General features: G+C 38.2%; 2 protein-coding genes across 3 annotated transcripts in view; one reads left to right on the top strand and one right to left on the bottom strand.

The window, feature by feature from the left end:
* Window positions 1–1,121, top strand: part of LOC310868004 (phosphatidate phosphatase LPIN2-like) — a 28,018-nt gene extending 26,897 nt beyond the window's left edge. The window contains exons 20-21 of the mRNA XM_083778205.1: window positions 290–393; window positions 883–1,121. Coding sequence (XP_083634331.1) covers window positions 290–393; window positions 883–1,027 — 249 coding nt within the window. The 3' untranslated portion in view covers window positions 1,028–1,121. The remainder of the gene's footprint in view (window positions 1–289; window positions 394–882) is intronic.
* Window positions 1,122–7,437: 6,316 nt separating this feature from the next.
* emilin2b (elastin microfibril interfacer 2b) overlaps window positions 7,438–27,564 on the bottom strand; it is a 68,587-nt gene continuing 48,460 nt past the window's right edge. Inside the window, exons 8-12 of one of the 2 annotated variants that reach the window (XM_083778039.1) lie at window positions 9,529–9,753; window positions 9,310–9,363; window positions 8,588–8,638; window positions 8,373–8,489; window positions 7,438–7,972 (exon numbers count right to left, since the gene is read on the bottom strand). In XM_083778039.1, coding sequence (XP_083634165.1) covers window positions 7,641–7,972; window positions 8,373–8,489; window positions 8,588–8,638; window positions 9,310–9,363; window positions 9,529–9,753 — 779 coding nt within the window. In that variant the 3' untranslated portion in view covers window positions 7,438–7,640. The remainder of the gene's footprint in view (window positions 7,973–8,372; window positions 8,490–8,587; window positions 8,639–9,309; window positions 9,364–9,528; window positions 9,754–27,564) is intronic. The other variant, XM_083778040.1, reaches the window with a different exon arrangement.

Below are 27,564 nucleotides of genomic sequence, written 5' to 3'. Positions count from 1 at the left end.
GCCAAGGTGCCTGGACCGCTGAGCCAGGCCTACTTCTGATGCAGAAAAGTATTTTTAATTTTCTTTGAGGTATAAAAAAGGTCTTAAAAGTCCTCTGGGAACCCTCCCAAAATCACGACCTACGGCCTTATAGGTCTTCATCAGGACTGATGGTCGAAACGTCGCACCATTAAATAAAGATTTGGGAGCTTTAAACCAGTGTGCGGGATGTTTTACCTTCTTCTAGTAAATGTAATTCAAACCAATAGTACACAGAAATAATTCTGTAACCTTTTTGATTGTTTCTAAGGATGTGTTTGCCTACAAGCAAGTGGGTGTGCCTGTGTGTCGCATATTCACAGTGAACCCCAAAGGAGAGCTCATCCTCGAACAGACCAAAGGCAATAAGACATCGTAAGTATTGTCCAGACAAACGTAGCTTAATGTCTCTGTGAGTTAACTTCTCTCAAGTAAAAGTTCCCAGACAAGAACCAAAAGAGAAATAAGATAAGATAAACTAGTGAAAATAGCAGATCTACAAGCTCACAATGTGTCACTTTGCGCTGTGTTGTGAGCTTGTGGATCTGCTATTTTTCACTATAGTTTCTTAAACGTTTATTTATTCATGTTATTCATTATTCATTTTTTGTATATTCATTAAATACCTGAATTTTGAAATAATATATATTTTTTAAATGTAGAAAATAAAAAGGGGAACTTTTCCCGCGACCCATACAATTTGGTCCACGACCCAAACATGGGTCCTGACCCAATCATAGCGCGCCACCGAGTGGCGTGCTACGAGCTTGTAGGTCTGCTATTTTTGAAAAATCTAAGAACATTTTTAGAATCTGATCTCAGGTGATTAAAACAGAGATGATATTCTGCGTTGACCCTGTGCAGGTACAGTCGGCTGAGTGAGCTGGTGGACCACGTGTTTCCCTTACGGAGCAAGGAGCAGAGTGCCACCTTCAGCTGTCCAGAGTTCAGCTCCTTCTGCTTCTGGAGGCAGCCCATCGCCCAGGTGTCTCTGGAGGAGCTCCTCTGAACATTGCTCTGGTGTTGTATAATCAGCTGCGAGGCTTATGTATATCAGCTGTAAGCTACTTGACCACATTCACATGTCATACAACGATGCAGTGGTGGGTAAAAAGTATCAATACTGCAATATAGAGATGTTACAAGTAAAAGTCCAGAATTCAAAATGTACTTGAGTTAAATGGACTTTATGTACCAAAAGTAAAAGTACTCATTATGCAGAATGTCCCATTTCAAATGTATGAAAATCTTTTGAAAATAGCAGATCTGCAAGTTCACAATGCGTTCGGCTATTTTCAAAGTGTATAATGTATGTTTTGTAATAATAATCACAATCTACTAAAAAATTCAAATAGATGTAGTGGAGTAAAAGTACATATTTGGAACTCGAGATGTAGTGGAGTAGAAGTAATTATATTGGAAATTGGAAATACTAAAGTAAATAAATAAAAAGCAATTAAGTAAATTGACTTGGTTACCTTCCACCACTGCATACAAGGATGACATGATGTAATAGCAGAATGGCCGCAGTGTGTCATTACAGTCATGTTGCTGCAGTTAGTCCTGTAGTCCATGACGACTATGATTCCTCTCTTTTTGGTATTGGTACGTGTGGTACCCCACTAGTATCATCTCAACACTTGAAGTCTGCAGTAATGGTTTTTTGTATACAGTTTTATGTTATGTCCTTGGTGAATGCTTGCAGTGCACTGCCTTAATATTTCACACTGCCTACTTTATTTAGTTTTTAGTTTTTATTTAATCAAAGTCAAATGTGTAGGCCTGAAGTATAGTGTGATATTATTTTAGATATAATATTCCATTATAGTGGTGGTAATGTTAATAATCTATAGAAATCCTCATATTACCTCCTTAACCTGAGAGGAGAGTCCTGAACTGAGGGGTGCCCTGGGCGCAAACACCACTGATTAGCTACACCTGGCCAACAGGGCACGGCATCCCTGTTGGCCAGATGTAGCTAATCTGTGCTGATTACACCTCAGCAATGGCGGCACCCAGGGCACCCCCTCTCTTGCACTGTCTGTAACCATAGTCGGTTTCATGATGTACACCCAATTACCTGCTCCAACAATAAGCTTAAGCTTTATGAAGCTTCTGCAAAGGTGTCCCAGTAGCACCACTGCTTGTGCCTCAACAACACTTGACTTACTGCAGTATTTTGTCGTTGTGAATAGTGATAGTGAATAGTCTCGTGAGCCAGACTGTTTCCTCCCACAATTTCCAAATGCTTCCGTCATACAGTCTGAAGCAACCGGAAGTGATCGGAGGATAAAGCGGATGTGATGCCCGTGTCCAGTCTGTCTGGACTGTAAAGTCACGCACATTTGTCCTAATATATATATATATAAATCAAAATAATCTAAGCATTTATAGCTTGATGCTCAGTAGAAATGGAAATTCTAAAATAAAATATACGTGACACCTCGTCTTTACAGTCGTGCAAATTTATCCGAATATAAATCAAAATCATCTGAGCAAATATGCACATTTTCACTTATATACGTGAACAGAAATTACAAACAGGTGACAGATTCCTCCTGTCTCGGATTTCGGGAGGTGTAGTTCCAGACTCTATTATACTGTATCATTCAGAGATTGTGGAATAGTTGTTTGGCTACGCGAGACTACCGTTTGACTGACCTTGCGTACCTTCCATACTATGATGGCATCGAGACATTTCATTATATTACAGTATACAAAAATATACAATTGTATATATTGTCAATGATCTTTGACATTTATGTATGGACGTTTTGAATGTTTGCTCCATGATTGCAGGATTTGTTCTGTTATAATCTCAGTGGAAATAACACACTGAATGAAGTTACAGTTAAGAGTGAAATCATATGAGCTGGCTCATAATAGTAATAAATAGTATGGCTGCAATTTACATTCAGAAAAAAGGAAAGCACTTTATAAAATAGATCAGTGGTTCCCAAACTTGGGGTTGAGAGCTCGGTTCCCCAATTTATTTTGGGGGGATCTTAGCTTAAAGGAGAATTCCATACTAAAAGGCTTTCTTACCTTTCTTTGTAGTTGTTACGTCCCCACCAAAGAGGTCCAGGTGTTGTTTTGTGCAAAAGCTCCTTATTGGCTATTTCCCCTACCATAAGCCCTCAATGAATTGCATTGAATTGAATTTGGCTATGGGGTGTTGTGCTAATTTTCTTATTTCCATCGCTCAAAATTATTATTATTAATTATATATCCTCTCTTCATAATGTAAATAATATCCCAAGCGGCACACTTTACTACCTATTTCGATGGAAATAAGCGAATTAGCACAACACCCCATAGCCCCATTCAATGCAATTCATTGAGGGCTTATGGTAGGGGAAATAGCCAAAGCCAATAAGGAGTTTTTGCACAAAAAATACCTGGACCTCTTTGGTGGGGACGTAACAACTACAAAGAAAGGTAAAGCATGGAATTCTCCTTTAATGTGCAACACTGTTTTCTCACTTAACAGTAAACAAACCAACATTACAGTATAAGTGTAATTAGTGTATACAGGGTATATGCACATTTCTAAATTGAATGACTTAGGACCTTTTTTTTTCCCCAAATTGGCCAAATATGATGTACTTGCTTGGGCTGTGTAGAAACCCTTTCTCTCCCAGCCCATGTTGGTTTCGATTTGTGGTTGACGTTGATGCTTCTGCAACTTATTTATTTTTATGGGTAGGGTTGTTGGCCCTACACTAACCGCTTTAACCTCCGGGCGAGGTAGGTCCAATTTGTCTCACCTCTACCATTTGATCTGTTCAGCATGGGTGTCCCCACCAGATGCTTGCCAGTGGTGGAAAAAGTACTCAATTGTTTTACTTAAGTAAAAGTACCAATACTGCAATTTAGAACTACTTTGTTAAGTAGTAAAAGTAAAAAGTTAAAGTATGGAATTGAAAATGTACTTGAGTAAAAGTACAAAAGTATCGGCATGAAAATGTACTTGAAGAACTAAAACTAAAGTACTCATATTGCAGAATGTCCCACTTCACAAATTCAAAATGCCCGATCTACAAGCTCACAATGCGTCGCGACGCATTGTGAGCTGTAGATCGGGCATTTTGAATTTGTGAAGTGGGACATTCGATCGGGTATTTTCAAATGGCTGAAATGTATAGGGTTGAAGTGGTTAATGTACTGTATGGTTCTAATCAAAAAATGTATCTACAAAGTAACTATTTTTCAAATAATTGTAGTGGAGTAAAAGTACAAATTTTGGCTCTGAGATGTAGTGGAGTAGAAGTAAAAGTATTGGAAATTGGAAATACTCAAGTAAAGTACAAATACCTCAAAACTGTACTTAAGTACAGTACTTAAGTAAAAGTACTTTCCACCACTGGTGCTTGCGCACCCGCTGGCATAGCTCTCTGGGTCACGGAGGCACTCGGAAATATTACGGAAGACCGAGGCAAAACGTTGTGAAAATAGTCGATCTACAAGCTTGCAATGCCTCGCAGTGCGAGCCCTCAAAAATATTTTGGGAGGCCGCGGCCTGAAGAGTTTAGGAACCCTTGAAATAGATCACGCTGCTGTTCTGTCACATGGGCGCAATGCAAAGCACAATTACTTTCCGTAAGATTATTTTTTGAAGCTAGTCTTCACTGGCTATGAGATGGGTCTGTCATTTTCAGAAACTGTTTCTTCAATCACCTTTCTATGAAAGTGATATACTTTGTGTGAAGAGAGCACACTTGTGCGAATTCCGATAGTTTTAGTCATCTGAAAGGTTTTAGTCTAGTTTTAGTTGACTAAATCTACAGTTGAAAAACGAAACCATATGCTGGCGGGCCGTGATGGCGTCGTAATGGCTGATTTTACACTTGCATGCTGAAAATAGCCGATCTACAGTATAAGCTCACGACATGTCACACTGTGACATGTTGTGAGGTTATACTGTAGATCTGTGACAGTCACAGCATGATGCATTGTGAGCTTGTAGTTCTGCCATTTTCTGCCAACACCCGATCGAAACCAAACATAATATGACTTGTTTTTTTTGTTCTACTGGATCTCTTCTCCACTAGTCTCTCCCTAACGTTTTAGTCTAGTTTTGATTTATTGATGAAATTGACAGTATTTTTAGTCATAGTTTTAGTCATCATAGCTTAGTTTTTATTTCGTTCTTTTTGTTTTCGTCAGTGAAAAAAGGTAGTCAACGAAATTAACACTGATTTCATTCTTAAAATGCCTTTTTGTGCTGCTTCAAAAAGTAATATATTATGTACATGATTGTGATTACATTACAAAAGAAAAGCTGTTATATTTACATGAAGTATGTTTGGAAGATGATTTGGAGAATCAATACAGTTTTTTAAAACACCAGTTGCATTGTTTGATTGCATTTTGCTGATTTTTCCTAATCATCCATATTTCTGATGTAGGCCTACTGTATGTGAATTCCTGAATAGAGCACCGAAGTCCTGACGTAACTCGCTCATCCCTTCGATTCCCCTGGTTCACGGAAGTAATTTATCTATGGAGAATAACATGGGGTGATCTTAATATCGTCTACTATAAGCGTTGTGGTCCAAAAATAAACAAGCTGTCTCGGCGTTATTGTCAGGGAGGTGTCTCTGTATCGTTTGCAACAGTCAGTCACTCATATATGATACAGTCTGCTTCTAGCGAAAATGTAACTAATTCAGTAGCAGTAACATTAGCGTTTTCTCTCAGTCAGTTGATTCTTCATATCCATATGAGTGAAGCGGCCGGGATGACATGTTTATTTTTCAAACACAGTTCTTATATGAAGCAATCTAAAAATCCTCCTATGGCGATTTCAATGCAACTAAAAAAATCACACACGTGTGAACTGAGTGGTGCAATTCCCCCCCCCCTCCCCCCCCTCTCTCTCTCTCTCTCTCTCTCTCTCTCATTAGAGTCACTACCCCTCTCACTGTTTCTGGCGCCCCCTACTGCTATTATTAAGTCACATACTCGTGCTTACACAGACAGACACACACACACACACACAAACAAACAAACAAACAGACAGACACACAAACAAACAAACAGGTACGAGGACATTGCAAGCTGGTTGTAGGAGTGGTTTGCACCACTCAAAAATACATGAACCTGGGGACTGACGCCCTCTACTGAAAGTGACGTCAGACTTCGGTGCTCTATTATGTGAAGTCCTTTTGGTGAGTATTATACATGTATTATTATAATTATGCAAATTAGAATGTTTATTATAAATACGTAATAAACAATCCAAACCGTAACATTTTTATTTCACATTTATTACAAAAACAGCATTTGAAAAAATAAAATCAAGAGCAATCAAAACCAATTGTTCACCCTCCCTAACCCATTCAATGGAATGGTCAACAAAATACAAGTCTGATTGAATTATTATGGACAATTTCAACGTCATCGTACGATTACTGAAAATCTATTATCTTATTCTTCAGTGAACGACACTGACTTATAATTAAGTATAAATTAGGCTTCAGTATAAATATAAATATGTAGAATGGAGTGGATGTGCCTATTTATAGGAATGCTGAGCTTCCATGTGAAACGCAGAAGCGAAAGTCTTTAATCAACCGACAGGCTTTGTTTAATATCGTTGCTGTCGAGCAGAAACCTAACTTTTCTAACTTTTTTTTCGCAAATTAAAGCCCTATTTAAATGTAAACAAATTATAATTAAATAAAACTATACACTCAGAACTTTAAACAAAAAACAAAAATATACCGTAGCAAGTAAATGATTACTAAATATATTAATACTCATTATGGAAGGAACTCTCATTATCCCATCTGATAACGTCTATTTGTTTCTTTCACTCTTTCATTCACACGTATATTGTACATCTCTTTGGGATATAAAGTTTGCCTCAAGAAAGTACAGTATTCCTTTCACGTCTTTTCTGCAACACGGTAACATTACTCTTTTGCTTCAGTTCACTGAAGCCCTCTATACTTCACTTATAATTGTTAAATCAGGGGTCTTCAACCTTTTTCAAGCCAAGGAGCCCTTTGCTGAGGGAGAGATGAAGCAGGGAACCCCCCACTACATACAGTATGAAATTGTGTTGCAGATTAAACATTTTCATAGAGGGCTTCATAGACTTGTTGACAGCATTGTGTAGTGTTTTGTTGTATTCAGACAGGTTTACTAGCCCCTCAATGGTCTGCTTTTTTCTTTCCCCACCAAACCTATTTGCCCGAAAATAGACTATCTACAAGGTCACAACGCCATCTGCTATTTCCGGCTAATGTTCCCACCAGGACAGGATTGAAGTGGTTAATAAAAAATTTAAAAAAGTTCCTACGACCTGTAGTAACTCTGACAGTACGTTTTAACAGCGGGCGAGCATCGGCCGACACATCGCCCAATCGCCCGTCATCGCCCAAAAAGATGAATTATTTGTATATTTTCGGGCGACGTTGCCCCGCCCACTTTTCGACCATCGCCCTTTCGCCTCCTATCGCCGGTAGTCGCCGGGTCCCATTAGACAAATAACGCACTTCCGGGAAATTCGTCTGGCTGTCGCCCGCTGTTAAAACGTACTGTGAGTACCCCCAAAGGGTCCCGGACCCCCTGTTGAAGACCCCATAGTGCTTTAAGGAGGTCTGTTGCTAGTGCGGTTATCTCTTTGACGGGCTGGCGTAAAGGAGCACAACGCTGAAGGTAGAGAGGACCTCGGAGGAGTCCGCGATAGCCAGTTTCCCCGCGGTCATGACCAGTCCCGCCTTGTCCCCTCGACTCAGCGTCAGCACCAGGCTTAGCGAGGCGGAGCCTCCGCAGTTGCACTGCTGCTCGTTCCTCTGCACCGCCGACCCGGACGGGAGCCCCGCCGTGTCCAACTTCTGGACGCTGCGATTGGACACGGAGAGAACCGCCTCCAGCCTCTCGCCGCGCTGGGCCGTCAGCACCGCGCTCACCAGGTAGCGGCCGTCCATGGGAGCCGTGAAGACGCCTAAGAAAGAAAGAGGTTTAATACTCCATAAAATGTTAATTTCACTCAAAGTGTTTTAAATGTACATTGCAATTTTGGCATTCAGCAGACACTCTTAATCCAGAATGTTTTACAGTAAGCAAGGTAAACAAGAGGTAATACATAAAATGCATAGAAATAGTCATCTAGGATCATAAGTAAACCATCAACATCAGTCTAAACAGTATTATACAAAAAAGATCTATTCTGTACATTGAAAATGTACAAACTATGGGATGCCAGGTCAACAAATGACCTGGCATCTGTCTACATAACATACTAATTCAATTACATTTGAGCCTTTGTACAAGCCTACAACAATTAAGGTCATGAAATATGAACACTGGATGTGTTGCTGGTGTATGGGATGACTACAGGATACCTGTATGGGAGTCATAATGTCCTCCATCGTTGACTAGCACCTTGTTGAAGCGAATTATTCCAACCTCTCCGGGGAACGGCAGGAGATTGAGACCGGCTGAGAATGCCACCCTTTCACCTTGACCACACAGTGAAGACTGTGTGTTATGCTCCGTGGAACCAGTTACAAAATGAAATGGGAACTGAAAAGACTCATAAAAAAAAGAAGATTCCAACCTGAAGTCAGGACGGGTTTCTGCAGCGATGGTTTCTGGGTCGTGTGCAAGTCTGTTGAGGAAGAAACAACACTTTAACCCATTTATAGACCACTGTTTTTTTTTTTCATGAAAACAAATGTTAAGAAGTAGTGGAAATAGATGATTTACAAGCGATTTTCACTAGTTTTGGCCCTGGGCAAACATCTAATTTCTCTTTTGGATTTCGAGCTAAAAAGTTTGAAAACCACCAGTGATTTAGACCTTTAAATTTGGGAAAGCATCTGTGACATTTTAGATATCATTGCTGTCAGCAGAAACCTCCTATCCATATTTTTCCTTTGTGTATTTAAATTTTTGTTAATTCGCGTCCTATTTGATCACACTACAGTCACACAAAAGCATCAAAAGTAGCAAATCTACAACCTCAAAGTGAGCTTGTAGATTTGATACATTTGTTGCTTTTGGCGTCCTCACTTTTATGTCCTCACTTTTTATCCTCATATTCCGTGCTCAGCCAATGAAATCATCGCTATGGGGTACACGCAAACAAGCTGGGCCTACTGTAGGAGGGGTTAGCACCACTCAAAAATATGTTTTTCCTCATTTCCTGAAACATTGACATCTTGAAGCTGGTTACTATAGCAACAATAATGTTTTTCAAACTCGGGTCTAGATGGGATAATTCACTTTAAAGTGGTACAGTTTTTGTATGGGTTAGAAAACAGTCAAGGGTGGATTTACCTGTAATCAATGGCAAATTGAGCTTTAGCGAGGCTTGGGATTTGGGTGGGGTAGCTGCAAGATTAGAAAACATGAGAAGAATCATGAGAAGAATGAGTATTTGATGCGTGTGTGTGTGTGTGTGTGTGTGTGTGTGTGTGTGTGTGTGTGTGATGCGTGTGTTTGTGATGGATGAATAGCCTCCAGATATCCTCTTTTTTTCCTCTCTCTCTCTCTCACCTGGGGCTCCAGCAAAGCCCAGCACAGGCACCATGCTGCCGTCCGTCCCTTTGGGCAGCTTGGACGATGTCATGGTCCCGGGGGGTCCGGCCTCTCCCACCTCCATCACTTCAGGCTCGGGGAGGAAGGGGGCCTCCGCCTTGACGTTGACCTCCTGAGGCTTGAACTTGGCGGTCGCCGCTGGGGGCCGGGCCCCAGAGTCACCCCCCGCAGCCACGTGAACACCTGAAAACGGAGGATGATTAATATCATGGGAGGTCTGGGGTCAGTGTTGATTTTGTCGACTGAAACTATGACGAAAAATGCTCTTCGACTACCTTTTTTTCACTGACAAACTAAATAAAAACAAAAACTAAGCTATGATGATGATTAAAACTAAGACTACATTGACAATTTTGTCAACAAATAAAAATCACACCCGTGTAAAGTGAGTGGTGCAACTCCGTGTGGGGGTCCCCAGGGGGTCCCCGGAAGTTCCAGACCTACAGGACCATGGCCAGGGTGTTCCGGCGAGCCGCCCCACGTCCGAAACGGTAGAGAAATGAGAGTTACCATGTGGGGGTCCCCAGGAATTCCTCGGGGGGATCCCCGGAACATCCAGACCCCCAGTAACGCGCCCAGGGGGCCGGGCCGAATCCGGCGAGCCGCCCCTCGTCCGAAACGGTTGAGAAATGATAATTACTGTGAGGGACCCCTCTACTGTACCCTCTACTGTACTGTACTGTATTGTCACTGTACTGGCACACCCAAAATCATCATATATACAGTTAATATGTGCATGTGTGTTTGTGTGTGTGTTAGGTTTGCGCACAGGTGGTGAAAAACAGCCATGCTGTTTTCGTGCTCATACCCAACCACACACATAGCTCCTTAAGGGAGTGGTTGCACCACTCAAAAAAAATCAGAAAATGTTAGGGAGGGACTAGTGGAGAAGAGATCCAGTACAACTAAAATACACAACATTTCATGTTTAGTTGCTCTCGGGTGTTAGACTTTGAAAATAGCAGATCTACAAGCTCACAACGCATCGGAGCGCGATACTGTATGTTGTGAGCTTGTAGGTAGGCTATTTTCAGAATGCAACCAAGTGTAAATTATGGCATTACGACAGCATCAAGTCCCGCCAAAATACATTTTATGTTACGATATTTAGTCAAAATTAGACTACCACTAAAACATTTCAGTGGACTAAAACATGACTAAAACTAAATGCAATCGTATCCAAAACACTATGGCTAGAACTAAAGCAAAATGTGCTGTCAAATTCGACACTAAAACGGAGGATGATGGATATTATGGGAGGTCTCTGGGGTTGAGCGAATCAGGTCGGTGGGAGGGAAAGTTCCAACGTGGGGTCCAGATGTCCCCCGAGGTCAGACGGGGTACAAGCCATCTGGTTTCATAGCGTCTCTTTATAAACCTTGCCCCCCAATTAGGTACTCTGTTTGAATCTCTAAAACCACTAAATTATCAGCAAAGTATGTAGGTGTCGAGGAAACATTCTTTTTTATGTGAGCCATTAAGAGAGCTTCTCGCTGATGGTCCAGGTCACCATGTTCTTAGCCCGGAGGGAAGGTTTTCACTTGTTGAAGCTATAAATCTCTAAATGATTTTACCGTGTCATGGTTTGGACTGGAGCAGTTTGACAGAAACACGACAAAATGGTATCGAATAGCCTCTTACTTACGTCTAATTGGTTCCCGTTCATTTTAACGGACATTACAGTGTATCCTAACTTCTCATGTCACACTCAAATTTACTTAACATTGGACCGCCATTTCACGTCATTATATCATAGAGAGACCCTGATGAAAAGATATTTTGGTTTTAAATTAAATTGTCTCGATCAATGTCATAGAAGTATTTATTAAGGTGATCCTGAACATATTGCTATAGTATAAAAAAATAACATTCTGTTGTTAAATTCATTATGCCGTTGTAGGTTCTACAGATTTGTTATATTCTTTTTCCTGTTTTTGGGGGGGGAGCTTTTAAACAAAATTAATCCTGGCATCCCTATTCTTCTTTTCGATTTCATAAGATTTATATATTTATAATACATTTTTCATAGTACGAAGTATACAAGGCGGTTAAGTAAAAATGTCTTTGTCACAGATTTTCTTTATTACCCAAGTAAATAACGTAATAAACAACGTTGAGGGATCCATCCACACAACACGTACAAGTAATCACTCCCGTCTGTCATTAGGGACATAAACAAAGGAAATGACAGACCACTCTACAACATCACACGTCACAATGCAGTCGACTCTAAACTATCGCTGCGTTCCTGACGACCGCAGCTGAGAAGACTTTTTAAACACGACACCAGCAGGTCTTTATCAACAAATCCATGCTCTTGGCTGAGGACACAGAAGAGAGAGTTCTCCTGGTCTGGAACGAGACAGCGCTCGGCTGTTCCCCCAAAAGGAAAGGACTAAAAGGACTGAAAGGAGAGCACATGAAAGGCATACCAGCATTCCCAGGCATGTCCATGTATTCCTCCACCAGACGGACTGTCCCTCACCCCTAAGGGAAAGGGCTCCTTCCCTATAAAAGTAGAAACTAGTCTGCCTGTAAAAAGATGTATGTGTGGAGGGGGACCGTAAAGAAATAAAATAAAAAAAGTCTAGTCTACATGTGCACTCCTCTGGGATGCATGCTGCACATGTGCGTGTGTGTGTGTTTTAATAGTCTGTGCATGTTAGAGTGCAGCCTTGCATAGGTATGACTATGCACTACACCAGGGGGGTCCCCAAAAAAACAAAAAAATGTCTGGAAAATGGAAATGAAGCGTTTACATTAGGGCCGGGACTAATTGCGATTAATTTAGATTAATTAACTACAGAAAAATTAATCGCGATTAACTACAGATAAATTAATCGCACCTTTTTTTTCACAGAGGAACGTTTCTCACTGGGCGCTTTTCTATAGTACTGAAAACTGGAAATAATAAAAAGTCACCCCATTTTGTGTTGCCTAGAACTGGAGGTCTGAAAAAAACAGTAACAATATGAAGTAAGTACAGCTCCTTAGTCCTGTAATGTCACTGAGATGTACTTGTTACTGTTACAATTCTTTTTTCAGACCTCCAGTTCTAGGCAACACAGAATGGGGTGACTTTTATTATTATTTCCACAACAGGTATATTAATGACAGTAAAATGTTGAAAATGAGTGGTATCCTGTAGTCACTATTCATTGATTCACTGGGATACCAAAAAACATAAAAAAAAAGGTTTCTCGCTGTTCTCGGGTTGAATATTGATATGCGATTAAAATGCGATTAATCTAGATGAATTAATCGCAAAGCCTCTGATTAATTAGATAAAAAAAAATAATCGAGTCCCAGCTCTAGTTTACATAGTACATGCATGCGGGCGGGGGTCGCGAGACATGGCCAAAGCATTTCCGGGGGTCCCCAGCCAAAAAGGTTGAGAACCCCTGCACTACACTACAGTGTGCAATGAATGCATGACTGATCAGTTGTAGCTTTTTATCCCACTGATTCATCAAAGCGTGGGAAACTAAATTGATTCAAAGTCCTAGGCAGACAAAAAGGTAAAAAGCTGCAGGGGTTGTGTGTGTATCTGTGATTACTGGGGGGGTGAGCTCAGCTGTAAACTATTGCAGCTGAGCTTCCTGTGGTCCCAGAATCTAAAGAGTTGGGGTACACATCCGGAGCAGGCATGGGAAACCCTTCCATAGACACAGGTGTCCCTCCATTCTGAGCAGTGATGGAAGAAGTACTGCACATGTTATAGAGCACCGAAGTCTGACGTCACTTTCAGTAGAGCGCGCCAGTACACATGTATTCATGTATTTTTTTATTTGCATTGAAATCACCATTTTAGGTCGCTTCATATAAGAACTGTGTTTGAAAGATAAACTGATCATCCCGGCCTTTCTGTCAGGGGGTGGCTGTGCGTCGTTAATGATGTCCGTTCATATTTGATACAGCCAGTTTCTGGAGAAAATGGAATTACTTTGGCCGCAAAAGCCTTGAAACTACATATGAAAGCAATGTCGCTGCTAATATACGTCACGCCCAGCTGTCAACACATTGCGTTCCTGAGATTCCTCGTTGACGTAAGCTCAGCGGGCGGTGACTTGACTCGTACTAAACACGAAACATTAAATATCAATACAACATTTTTTTTAAATTAATTAACATGTCCGTTTCTGAAATGTAGTCTCTGGGTTGTTTGACTCGTTTATTGTGTTACTCTTTGGGTATATTTGTACATTTCCACCTTCAGTCGATGCTTCATATCCATATGAGTGAAAAGGCCGGGATGATTGGTTTATTTTTCAAACACCGTTCTTATATGAAGAGATCTAAAATCCCCCTATGGCGATTTCAATGCAAATAAAAAGTACAAGAACCTGTGGACTGCCGCCCTCTACTGACAGTGACGTCAGGACTTCGGTGCTCTATACTGTACATATTTACACCTAGAAACCCCATTCAAACCTACTTAGGTTTATCTTACGGTGGACATGTTTGCTTGAAAAGAAATCTTTGAAATGTTTCATAGTTTTAGAAATATAGTGCTTTCAATTTTATAATGGGGCTCAATGGCAGGGTATGGCACATCAAAAAACCACTTTCACCTAGAAACTCCATTCACACTTTTTATTATTCAGCTTACTGTGGTGACACATGCTGGATTTATTTACTTTGAAATGTTTTGTAGTTTCTGAGTTATTTAACTTAAGTTATAAATCTCTCTCTCTCTCTCTCTCTCTCTCTCTCTCTCTCTCTCTCTCTCTCTCTCTCTCTCTCTCTCTCTCTCTCATTAGCAGGCAACAGTGCAGCACTCTCTCTCTCTCTGTTTCTGGCACAACAGCGCCCCTACTGGTACTAATAGTCATACTGGTGCTCATTAACATCATATAGGCGGACACATAGGTGAACAACACATAGGCGGACACATAGGTGAACAACACATAGGTGAACAACACATAGGTGAACACAGACATTGCTGTTCCTTGGAGTGGTTGCACCACTCAAAAAGGGTGAATGGAGTTTCTAGGTGAAAGTGATTTTTTGACTTCAAGGTCCTTTTCTTTACCAACTTCGCCATCACTACCTTATAGCCTGACGGAGTGAGACTTAGCACACTGGCTGCATGATCTGGAGGTTGTTGGTTCAAACCCCACTCAAATCTTTACTTGCCAAAATCTGCCATTGACCCCCATTCTGAATTTCTCAAATTTGAAAGCACTATATTTCTAAAACTATGAAACATTTCAAAGATTCCTTTTCAGGCAAACATGTCCACCGTAAGATAAACCTAAGTAGGCTAGAATGGGGTTGCTAGGTCTAAGTATGTAGGACTAGTAGCATGCCAAAGTTTGTGCTATTGCCATAGAGAATGCATTGTGTTGCGGAGGATGAGAGGAATGCTCTCATCCTCCGCAACACCCATTCTCATACACCGCTATACACCGCAAGGATATGGGCTATAGCCCATATCGTACGGCATACTATACTGTAGCACGCCGTTTTTCATCATTTTTGAGGATTTGGAAAAAAATTAAAAATTAAAAAAACGATGGGTTATAGCCCATTGTTTTTTTTAATTTTTGAAAAAAATAATATCCTCGTTTTTCATCATTTTGGACCATGGGCTATAGCCCATATCGTACGGCATACTATAGCACGCCGTTTTTCATCATTTTTGAGGTTTTGAAAAAAATGAAAAAAAAAACAAAACATGGGTTATAGCCCATCGTTTTTTGAAATAAAAAAAAAAAAAAAGAAAACTCGTTTTTCATCATTTTTGAACATGGGCTATAGCCCATACCGTACGGCATACTATAGCACGCCGTTTTTCATCATTTTTGAGGTTTTGAAAAAAAAAAACAAAAAAAAAAACATGGGTTATAGCCCATCGTTTTTTGAAATTTTGATAAAAAAAATTAACCTCGTTTTTCATAATTTTTGAACATGGGCTATAGCCCATACCGTACGGCATACTATAGCACGCCGTTTTTCATCATTTTTGAGGTTTAAAAAAAAAAAAAAAAAAAAAAAAAAAAACATGGGTTATAGCCCATCGTTTTTTGAAATTTTGAAAAAACAAATTAACCTAGTTTTTCATCATTTTTGAACATGGGCTATAGCCCATACCGTACGGCATACTATAGCACGCCGTTTTTCATAATTTTTGAGGTTTTTAAAAAAAAAAAAAAAAAAAACATGGGTTATAGCCCATCGTTTTTTGAAATTTTGAAAAGAAAAAAAAGAAACTCGTTTTTCATCATTTTTGAACATGGGCTATAGCCCATACCGTACGGCATACTATAGCACGCCGTTTTTCATCATTTTTGAGGTTTTGAAAAAAAAAAAAAAAAAAAAAACATGGGTTATAGCCCATCGTTTTTTGAAATTTTGATATATTTTTTTAACCTCGTTTTTCATAATTTTTGAACATGGGCTATAGCCCATACCGTACGGCATACTATAGCACGCCGTTTTTCATAATTTTTGAGGTTTAAAAAAAAAAAAAAAAAAAAAAAAAAACATGGGTTATAGCCCATCGTTTTTTGAAATTTTGAAAAAACAAATTAACCTAGTTTTTCATCATTTTTGAACATGGGCTATAGCCCATACCGTACGGCATACTATAGCACGCCGTTTTTCATAATTTTTGAGGTTTTGAAAAAAAAAAAAAAAAAAAACATGGGTTATAGCCCATCGTTTTTTGAAATTTTGAAAAGAAAAAAAAGAAACTCGTTTTTCATCATTTTTGAACATGGGCTATAGCCCATACCGTACGGCATACTATAGCACGCCGTTTTTCATCATTTTTGAGGTTTTGAAAAAAAAAAAAACAAAAAAAACATGGGTTATAGCCCATCGTTTTTTGAAATTTTGATATATTTTTTTAACCTCGTTTTTCATCATTTTTGAACATGGGCTATAGCCCATACCGTACGGCATACTATAGCACGCCGTTTTTCATCATTTTTGAGGTTTTGAAAAAAAAAGAAAAAAAAAAAAAACATGGGTTATAGCCCATCGTTTTTTGAAATTTTGATAAAAAAAATTAACCTCGTTTTTCATAATTTTTGAACATGGGCTATAGCCCATACCGTACGGCATACTATAGCACGCCGTTTTTCATAATTTTTGAGGTTTAAAAAAAAAAAAAAAAAAAAAAAAAACATGGGTTATAGCCCATCGTTTTTTGAAATTTTGAAAAAAAAAAAAAAAAAACTCGTTTTTCATCATTTTTGAACATGGGCTATAGCCCATACCGTACGGCATACTATAGCACGCCGTTTTTCATCATTTTTGAGGTTTTGAAAAAAAAAACTACAAAAAAAACATGGGTTATAGCCCATCGTTTTTTGAAATTTTGATATATTTTTTTAACCTCGTTTTTCATCATTTTTGAACATGGGCTATAGCCCATACCGTACGGCATACTATAGCACGCCGTTTTTCATCATTTTTGAGGTTTTGAAATAAATGAAAAAAACATGGGTTATAGCCCATCGTTTTTTTTATTTCTTTTTTAACCTCGTTTTTCATCATTTTGGACCATATCGTACGGCATACTATAGCACGCCGTTTTTCATCATTTTGCCATTGAGCCCCATTGTAAATTTGAAAGCACTATATTTCTAAAACTATGAAACATTTCAAAGATTCCTTTTCAGGCAAACATGTCCACCGTAAGATGAACCTAAGTAGGCTAGAATGGGGTTGCTAGGTGTAAGTATGTAGGACTATTAGCATGCCAAATTTTGTGCTATTGCCATAGAGAATGCATTGGGCGTTTAAGTTAAATAACTCATAAACTACAAAACATAAAAATAAAAAAAAGTTCCAGCATGTGTCTCCACAGTAAGCTGAATAATAAAAAGTGTGAATGGAGTTTCTAGGTGAAAGTGACTTTTGACGTGCCTATAGAGCTGCCATTGAGCCCCATGTTAAATGTCTCAAATTTGAAAGCACTATATTTCTAAAACTATGAAACATTTCAAAGATTCCTTTTCAGGCAAACATGTCCACCGTAAGATTAACCTAAGTAGGCTAGAATGGGGTTGCTAGGTGTAAGTATGTAGGACTAGTAGCATGCCAAAGTTTGTGCTATTGCCATAGAGAATGCATTGGGCGTTTAAGTTAAATAACTCATAAACTACAAAACATAAAAATAAAAAAAAGTTCCAGCATGTGTCTCCACAGTAAGCTGAATAATAAAAAGTGTGAATGGAGTTTCTAGGTGAAAGTGACTTTTGACGTGCCTATAGAGCTGCCATTGAGCCCCATGTTAAATGTTTCAAATTTGAAAGCACTATATTTCTAAAACTATGAAACATTTTAAAGATTCCTTTTCAGGCAAACATGTCCACCGTAAGATGAACCTAAGTAGGCTAGAATGGGGTTGCTAGGTGTAAGTATGTAGGACTATTAGCATGCCAAATTTTGTGCTATTGCCATAGAGAATGCATTGGGCGTTTAAGTTAAATAACTCATAAACTACAAAACATAAAAATAAAAAAAAGTTCCAGCATGTGTCTCCACAGTAAGCTGAATAATAAAAAGTGTGAATGGAGTTTCTAGGTGAAAGTGACTTTTGACGTGCCTATAGAGCTGCCATTGAGCCCCATGTTAAATGTCTCAAATTTGAAAGCACTATATTTCTAAAACTATGAAACATTTCAAAGATTCCTTTTCAGGCAAACATGTCCACCGTAAGATTAACCTAAGTAGGCTAGAATGGGGTTGCTAGGTGTAAGTATGTAGGACTAGTAGCATGCCAAAGTTTGTGCTATTGCCATAGAGAATGCATTGGGCGTTTAAGTTAAATAACTCATAAACTACAAAACATAAAAATAAAAAAAAGTTCCAGCATGTGTCTCCACAGTAAGCTGAATAATAAAAAGTGTGAATGGAGTTTCTAGGTGAAAGTGACTTTTGACGTGCCTATAGAGCTGCCATTGAGCCCCATGTTAAATGTCTCAAATTTGAAAGCACTATATTTCTAAAACTATGAAACATTTCAAAGATTCCTTTTCAGGCAAACATGTCCACCGTAAGATGAACCTAAGTAGGCTAGAATGGGGTTGCTAGGTGTAAGTATGTAGGACTATTAGCATGCCAAATTTTGTGCTATTGCCATAGAGAATGCATTGGGCGTTTAAGTTAAATAACTCATAAACTACAAAACATAAAAATAAAAAAAGTTCCAGCATGTGTCTCCACAGTAAGCTGAATAATAAAAAGTGTGAATGGAGTTTCTAGGTGAAAGTGACTTTTGACGTGCCTATAGAGCTGCCATTGAGCCCCATGTTAAATGTCTCAAATTTGAAAGCACTATATTTCTAAAACTATGAAACATTTCAAAGATTCCTTTTCAGGCAAACATGTCCACCGTAAGATGAACCTAAGTAGGCTAGAATGGGGTTGCTAGGTGTAAGTATGTAGGACTAGTAGCATGCCAAAGTTTGTGCTATTGCCATAGAGAATGCATTGGGCGTTTAAGTTAAATAACTCATAAACTACAAAACATAAAAATAAAAAAAAGTTCCAGCATGTGTCTCCACAGTAAGCTGAATAATAAAAAGTGTGAATGGAGTTTCTAGGTGAAAGTGACTTTTGACGTGCCTATAGAGCTGCCATTGAGCCCCATGTTAAATGTTTCAAATTTGAAAGCACTATATTTCTAAAACTATGAAACATTTTAAAGATTCCTTTTCAGGCAAACATGTCCACCGTAAGATGAACCTAAGTAGGCTAGAATGGGGTTGCTAGGTGTAAGTATGTAGGACTATTAGCATGCCAAATTTTGTGCTATTGCCATAGAGAATGCATTGGGCGTTTAAGTTAAATAACTCATAAACTACAAAACATAAAAATAAAAAAAAGTTCCAGCATGTGTCTCCACAGTAAGCTGAATAATAAAAAGTGTGAATGGAGTTTCTAGGTGAAAGTGACTTTTGACGTGCCTATAGAGCTGCCATTGAGCCCCATGTTAAATGTCTCAAATTTGAAAGCACTATATTTCTAAAACTATGAAACATTTCAAAGATTCCTTTTCAGGCAAACATGTCCACCGTAAGATTAACCTAAGTAGGCTAGAATGGGGTTGCTAGGTGTAAGTATGTAGGACTAGTAGCATGCCAAAGTTTGTGCTATTGCCATAGAGAATGCATTGGGCGTTTAAGTTAAATAACTCATAAACTACAAAACATAAAAATAAAAAAAAGTTCCAGCATGTGTCTCCACAGTAAGCTGAATAATAAAAAGTGTGAATGGAGTTTCTAGGTGAAAGTGACTTTTGACGTGCCTATAGAGCTGCCATTGAGCCCCATGTTAAATGTCTCAAATTTGAAAGCACTATATTTCTAAAACTATGAAACATTTCAAAGATTCCTTTTCAGGCAAACATGTCCACCGTAAGATGAACCTAAGTAGGCTAGAATGGGGTTGCTAGGTGTAAGTATGTAGGACTATTAGCATGCCAAATTTTGTGCTATTGCCATAGAGAATGCATTGGGCGTTTAAGTTAAATAACTCATAAACTACAAAACATAAAAATAAAAAAAGTTCCAGCATGTGTCTCCACAGTAAGCTGAATAATAAAAAGTGTGAATGGAGTTTCTAGGTGAAAGTGACTTTTGACGTGCCTATAGAGCTGCCATTGAGCCCCATGTTAAATGTCTCAAATTTGAAAGCACTATATTTCTAAAACTATGAAACATTTCAAAGATTCCTTTTCAGGCAAACATGTCCACCGTAAGATGAACCTAAGTAGGCTAGAATGGGGTTGCTAGGTGTAAGTATGTAGGACTAGTAGCATGCCAAAGTTTGTGCTATTGCCATAGAGAATGCATTGGGCGTTTAAGTTAAATAACTCATAAACTACAAAACATAAAAATAAAAAAAAGTTCCAGCATGTGTCTCCACAGTAAGCTGAATAATAAAAAGTGTGAATGGAGTTTCTAGGTGAAAGTGACTTTTGACGTGCCTATAGAGCTGCCATTGAGCCCCATGTTAAATGTCTCAAATTTGAAAGCACTATATTTCTAAAACTATGAAACATTTCAAAGATTCCTTTTCAGGCAAACATGTCCACCGTAAGATGAACCTAAGTAGGCTAGAATGGGGTTGCTAGGTGTAAGTATGTAGGACTAGTAGCATGCCAAAGTTTGTGCTATTGCCATAGAGAATGCATTAGGCGTTTAAGTTAAATAACTCATAAACTACAAAACATAAAAATAAAAAAAAGTTCCAGCATGTGTCTCCACAGTAAGCTGAATAATAAAAAGTGTGAATGGAGTTTCTAGGTGAAAGTGACTTTTGACGTGCCTGTAGAGCTGCCATTGAGCCCCATGTTAAATGTCTCAAATTTGAAAGCACTATATTTCTAAAACTATGAAACATTTCAAAGATTCCTTTTCAGGCAAACATGTCCACCGTAAGATGAACCTAAGTAGGCTAGAATGGGGTTGCTAGGTGTAAGTATGTAGGACTAGTAGCATGCCAAAGTTTCTGCTATTGCCATAGAGAATGCATTGGGCGTTTAAGTTAAATAACTCATAAACTACAAAACATAAAAATAAAAAAAAGTTCCAGCATGTGTCTCCACAGTAAGCTGAATAATAAAAAGTGTGAATGGAGTTTCTAGGTGAAAGTGACTTTTGACGTGCCTATAGAGCTGCCATTGAGCCCCATGTTAAATGTCTCAAATTTGAAAGCACTATATTTCTAAAACTATTAAACATTTCAAAGATTCCTTTTCAGGCAAACATGTCCACCGTAAGATGAACCTAAGTAGGCTAGAATGGGGTTGCTAGGTGTAAGTATGTAGGACTAGTAGCATGCCAAAGTTTCTGCTATTGCCATAGAGAATGCATTGGGCGTTTAAGTTAAATAACTCATAAACTACAAAACATAAAAATAAAAAAAAGTTCCAGCATGTGTCTCCACAGTAAGCTGAATAATAAAAAGTGTGAATGGAGTTTCTAGGTGAAAGTGACTTTTGACGTGCCTATAGAGCTGCCATTGAGCCCCATGTTAAATGTCTCAAATTTGAAAGCACTATATTTCTAAAACTATTAAACATTTCAAAGATTCCTTTTCAGGCAAACATGTCCACCGTAAGATGAACCTAAGTAGGCTAGAATGGGGTTGCTAGGTGTAAGTATGTAGGACTATTTAATAGCATGCCAAATGTTGTGCTATTGCCATAGAGAATGCATTGGGCGTTTAAGTTAAATAACTCATAAACTACAAAACATAAAAATAAAAAAAAGTTCCAGCATGTGTCTCCACAGTAAGCTGAATAATAAAAAGTGTGAATGGAGTTTCTAGGTGAAAGTGACTTTTGACGTGCCTATAGAGCTGCCATTGAGCCCCATGTTAAATGTCTCAAATTTGAAAGCACTATATTTCTAAAACTATGAAACATTTCAAAGATTCCTTTTCAGGCAAACATGTCCACCGTAAGATGAACCTAAGTAGGCTAGAATGGGGTTGCTAGGTGTAAGTATGTAGGACTATTAGCATGCCAAATTTTGTGCTATTGCCATAGAGAATGCATTGGGCGTTTAAGTTAAATAACTCATAAACTACAAAACATAAAAATAAAAAAAAGTTCCAGCATGTGTCTCCACAGTAAGCTGAATAATAAAAAGTGTGAATGGAGTTTCTAGGTGAAAGTGACTTTTGACGTGCCTATAGAGCTGCCATTGAGCCCCATGTTAAATGTCTCAAATTTGAAAGCACTATATTTCTAAAACTATGAAACATTTCAAAGATTCCTTTTCAGGCAAACATGTCCACCGTAAGATGAACCTAAGTAGGCTAGAATGGGGTTGCTAGGTGTAAGTATGTAGGACTATTAGCATGCCAAATTTTGTGCTATTGCCATAGAGAATGCATTGGGCGTTTAAGTTAAATAACTCATAAACTACAAAACATAAAAATAAAAAAAAGTTCCAGCATGTGTCTCCACAGTAAGCTGAATAATAAAAAGTGTGAATGGAGTTTCTAGGTGAAAGTGACTTTTGACGTGCCTATAGAGCTGCCATTGAGCCCCATGTTAAATGTCTCAAATTTGAAAGCACTATATTTCTAAAACTATGAAACATTTCAAAGATTCCTCTTCAGGCAAACATGTCCACCGTAAGATGAACCTAAGTAGGCTAGAATGGGGTTGCTAGGTGTAAGTATGTAGGACTAGTAGCATGCCAAATTTTGTGCTATTGCCATAGAGAATGCATTGGGCGTTTAAGTTAAATAACTCATAAACTACAAAACATAAAAATAAAAAAAAGTTCCAGCATGTGTCTCCACAGTAAGCTGAATAATAAAAAGTGTGAATGGAGTTTCTAGGTGAAAGTGACTTTTGACGTGCCTATAGAGCTGCCATTGAGCCCCATGTTAAATGTCTCAAATTTGAAAGCACTATATTTCTAAAACTATGAAACATTTCAAAGATTCCTTTTCAGGCAAACATGTCCACCGTAAGATGAACCTAAGTAGGCTAGAATGGGGTTGCTAGGTGTAAGTATGTAGGACTATTAGCATGCCAAATTTTGTGCTATTGCCATAGAGAATGCATTGGGCGTTTAAGTTAAATAACTCATAAACTACAAAACATAAAAATAAAAAAAAGTTCCAGCATGTGTCTCCACAGTAAGCTGAATAATAAAAAGTGTGAATGGAGTTTCTAGGTGAAAGTGACTTTTGACGTGCCTATAGAGCTGCCATTGAGCCCCATGTTAAATGTCTCAAATTTGAAAGCACTATATTTCTAAAACTATGAAACATTTCAAAGATTCCTCTTCAGGCAAACATGTCCACCGTAAGATGAACCTAAGTAGGCTAGAATGGGGTTGCTAGGTGTAAGTATGTAGGACTATTAGCATGCCAAATTTTGTGCTATTGCCATAGAGAATGCATTGGGCGTTTAAGTTAAATACTGTAACTCATAAACTACAAAACATAAAAATAAAAAAAAGTTCCAGCATGTGTCTCCACAGTAAGCTGAATAATAAAAAGTGTGAATGGAGTTTCTAGGTGAAAGTGACTTTTGACGTGCCTATAGAGCTGCCATTGAGCCCCATGTTAAATGTCTCAAATTTGAAAGCACTATATTTCTAAAACTATGAAACATTTCAAAGATTCCTTTTCAGGCAAACATGTCCACCGTAAGATGAACCTAAGTAGGCTAGAATGGGGTTGCTAGGTGTAAGTATGTAGGACTATTAGCATGCCAAATTTTGTGCTATTGCCATAGAGAATGCATTGGGCGTTTAAGTTAAATAACTCATAAACTACAAAACATAAAAATAAAAAAAAGTTCCAGCATGTGTCTCCACAGTAAGCTGAATAATAAAAAGTGTGAATGGAGTTTCTAGGTGAAAGTGAATTTTGACGTGCCTATAGAGCTGCCATTGAGCCCCATGTTAAATGTCTCAAATTTGAAAGCACTATATTTCTAAAACTATGAAACATTTCAAAGATTCCTTTTCAGGCAAACATGTCCACCGTAAGATGAACCTAAGTAGGCTAGAATGGGGTTGCTAGGTGTAAGTATGTAGGACTATTAGCATGCCAAATTTTGTGCTATTGCCATAGAGAATGCATTGGGCGTTTAAGTTAAATAACTCATAAACTACAAAACATAAAAATAAAAAAAAGTTCCAGCATGTGTCTCCACAGTAAGCTGAATAATAAAAAGTGTGAATGGAGTTTCTAGGTGAAAGTGACTTTTGACGTGCCTATAGAGCTGTCATTGAGCCCCATGTTAAATGTCTCAAATTTGAAAGCACTATATTTCTAAAACTATGAAACATTTCAAAGATTCCTTTTCAGGCAAACATGTCCACCGTAAGATGAACCTAAGTAGGCTAGAATGGGGTTGCTAGGTGTAAGTATGTAGGACTATTAGCATGCCAAATTTTGTGCTATTGCCATAGAGAATGCATTGGGCGTTTAAGTTAAATAACTCATAAACTACAAAACATAAAAATAAAAAAAAGTTCCAGCATGTGTCTCCACAGTAAGCTGAATAATAAAAAGTGTGAATGGAGTTTCTAGGTGAAAGTGACTTTTGACGTGCCTATAGAGCTGCCATTGAGCCCCATGTTAAATGTCTCAAATTTGAAAGCACTATATTTCTAAAACTATGAAACATTTCAAAGATTCCTTTTCAGGCAAACATGTCCACCGTAAGATGAACCTAAGTAGGCTAGAATGGGGTTGCTAGGTGTAAGTATGTAGGACTAGTAGCATGCCAAAGTTTCTGCTATTGCCATAGAGAATGCATTGGGCGTTTAAGTTAAATAACTCATAAACTACAAAACATAAAAATAAAAAAAAGTTCCAGCATGTGTCTCCACAGTAAGCTGAATAATAAAAAGTGTGAATGGAGTTTCTAGGTGAAAGTAACTTTTGACGTGCCTATAGAGCTGCCATTGAGCCCCATGTTAAATGTCTCAAATTTGAAAGCACTATATTTCTAAAACTATTAAACATTTCAAAGATTCCTTTTCAGGCAAACATGTCCACCGTAAGATGAACCTAAGTAGGCTAGAATGGGGTTGCTAGGTGTAAGTATGTAGGACTATTAGCATGCCAAATTTTGTGCTATTGCCATAGAGAATGCATTTGGCGTTTAAGTTTAATAACTCATAAACTACAAAACATAAAAATAAAAAAAAGTTCCAGCATGTGTCTCCACAGTAAGCTGAATAATAAAAAGTGTGAATGGAGTTTCTAGGTGAAAGTGACTTTTGACGTGCCTATAGAGCTGCCATTGAGCCCCATGTTAAATGTCTCAAATTTGAAAGCACTATATTTCTAAAACTATGAAACATTTCAAAGATTCCTTTTCAGGCAAACATGTCCACCGTAAGATGAACCTAAGTAGGCTAGAATGGGGTTGCTAGGTGTAAGTATGTAGGACTATTAGCATGCCAAATTTTGTGCTATTGCCATAGAGAATGCATTGGGCGTTTAAGTTAAATAACTCATAAACTACAAAACATAAAAATAAAAAAAAGTTCCAGCATGTGTCTCCACAGTAAGCTGAATAATAAAAAGTGTGAATGGAGTTTCTAGGTGAAAGTGACTTTTGACGTGCCTATAGAGCTGCCATTGAGCCCCATGTTAAATGTCTCAAATTTGAAAGCACTATATTTCTAAAACTATGAAACATTTCAAAGATTCCTTTTCAGGCAAACATGTCCACCGTAAGATGAACCTAAGTAGGCTAGAATGGGGTTGCTAGGTGTAAGTATGTAGGACTATTAGCATGCCAAATTTTGTGCTATTGCCATAGAGAATGCATTGGGCGTTTAAGTTAAATAACTCATAAACTACAAAACATAAAAATAAAAAAAAGTTCCAGCATGTGTCTCCACAGTAAGCTGAATAATAAAAAGTGTGAATGGAGTTTCTAGGTGAAAGTGACTTTTGACGTGCCTATAGAGCTGCCATTGAGCCCCATGTTAAATGTCTCAAATTTGAAAGCACTATATTTCTAAAACTATGAAACATTTCAAAGATTCCTTTTCAGGCAAACATGTCCACCGTAAGATGAACCTAAGTAGGCTAGAATGGGGTTGCTAGGTGTAAGTATGTAGGACTAGTAGCATGCCAAAGTTTGTGCTATTGCCATAGAGAATGCATTAGGCGTTTAAGTTAAATAACTCATAAACTACAAAACATAAAAATAAAAAAAAGTTCCAGCATGTGTCTCCACAGTAAGCTGAATAATAAAAAGTGTGAATGGAGTTTCTAGGTGAAAGTGACTTTTGACGTGCCTGTAGAGCTGCCATTGAGCCCCATGTTAAATGTCTCAAATTTGAAAGCACTATATTTCTAAAACTATGAAACATTTCAAAGATTCCTTTTCAGGCAAACATGTCCACCGTAAGATGAACCTAAGTAGGCTAGAATGGGGTTGCTAGGTGTAAGTATGTAGGACTAGTAGCATGCCAAAGTTTCTGCTATTGCCATAGAGAATGCATTAGGCGTTTAAGTTAAATAACTCATAAACTACAAAACATAAAAATAAAAAAAAGTTCCAGCATGTGTCTCCACAGTAAGCTGAATAATAAAAAGTGTGAATGGAGTTTCTAGGTGAAAGTGACTTTTGACGTGCCTGTAGAGCTGCCATTGAGCCCCATGTTAAATGTCTCAAATTTGAAAGCACTATATTTCTAAAACTATGAAACATTTCAAAGATTCCTTTTCAGGCAAACATGTCCACCGTAAGATGAACCTAAGTAGGCTAGAATGGGGTTGCTAGGTGTAAGTATGTAGGACTAGTAGCATGCCAAAGTTTCTGCTATTGCCATAGAGAATGCATTGGGCGTTTAAGTTAAATAACTCATAAACTACAAAACATAAAAATAAAAAAAAGTTCCAGCATGTGTCTCCACAGTAAGCTGAATAATAAAAAGTGTGAATGGAGTTTCTAGGTGAAAGTGACTTTTGACGTGCCTATAGAGCTGCCATTGAGCCCCATGTTAAATGTCTCAAATTTGAAAGCACTATATTTCTAAAACTATTAAACATTTCAAAGATTCCTTTTCAGGCAAACATGTCCACCGTAAGATGAACCTAAGTAGGCTAGAATGGGGTTGCTAGGTGTAAGTATGTAGGACTATTAGCATGCCAAATTTTGTGCTATTGCTATAGAGAATGCATTGGGCGTTTAAGTTAAATAACTCATAAACTACAAAACATAAAAATAAAAAAAAGTTCCAGCATGTGTCTCCACAGTAAGCTGAATAATAAAAAGTGTGAATGGAGTTTCTAGGTGAAAGTGACTTTTGACGTGCCTATAGAGCTGCCATTGAGCCCCATGTTAAATGTCTCAAATTTGAAAGCACTATATTTCTAAAACTATGAAACATTTCAAAGATTCCTTTTCAGGCAAACATGTCCACCATAAGATGAACCTAAGTAGGCTAGAATGGGGTTGCTAGGTGTAAGTATGTAGGACTATTAGCATGCCAAATTTTGTGCTATTGCCATAGAGAATGTATTGGGCGTTTAAGTTAA

This window comes from Protomyctophum parallelum (genome assembly GCF_964188405.1).
Source record: "Protomyctophum parallelum genome assembly, chromosome: 12".
Lineage (NCBI taxonomy): Eukaryota > Metazoa > Chordata > Actinopteri > Myctophiformes > Myctophidae > Protomyctophum > Protomyctophum parallelum.
This window is presented reverse-complemented; position numbering and strand designations above follow the sequence as displayed.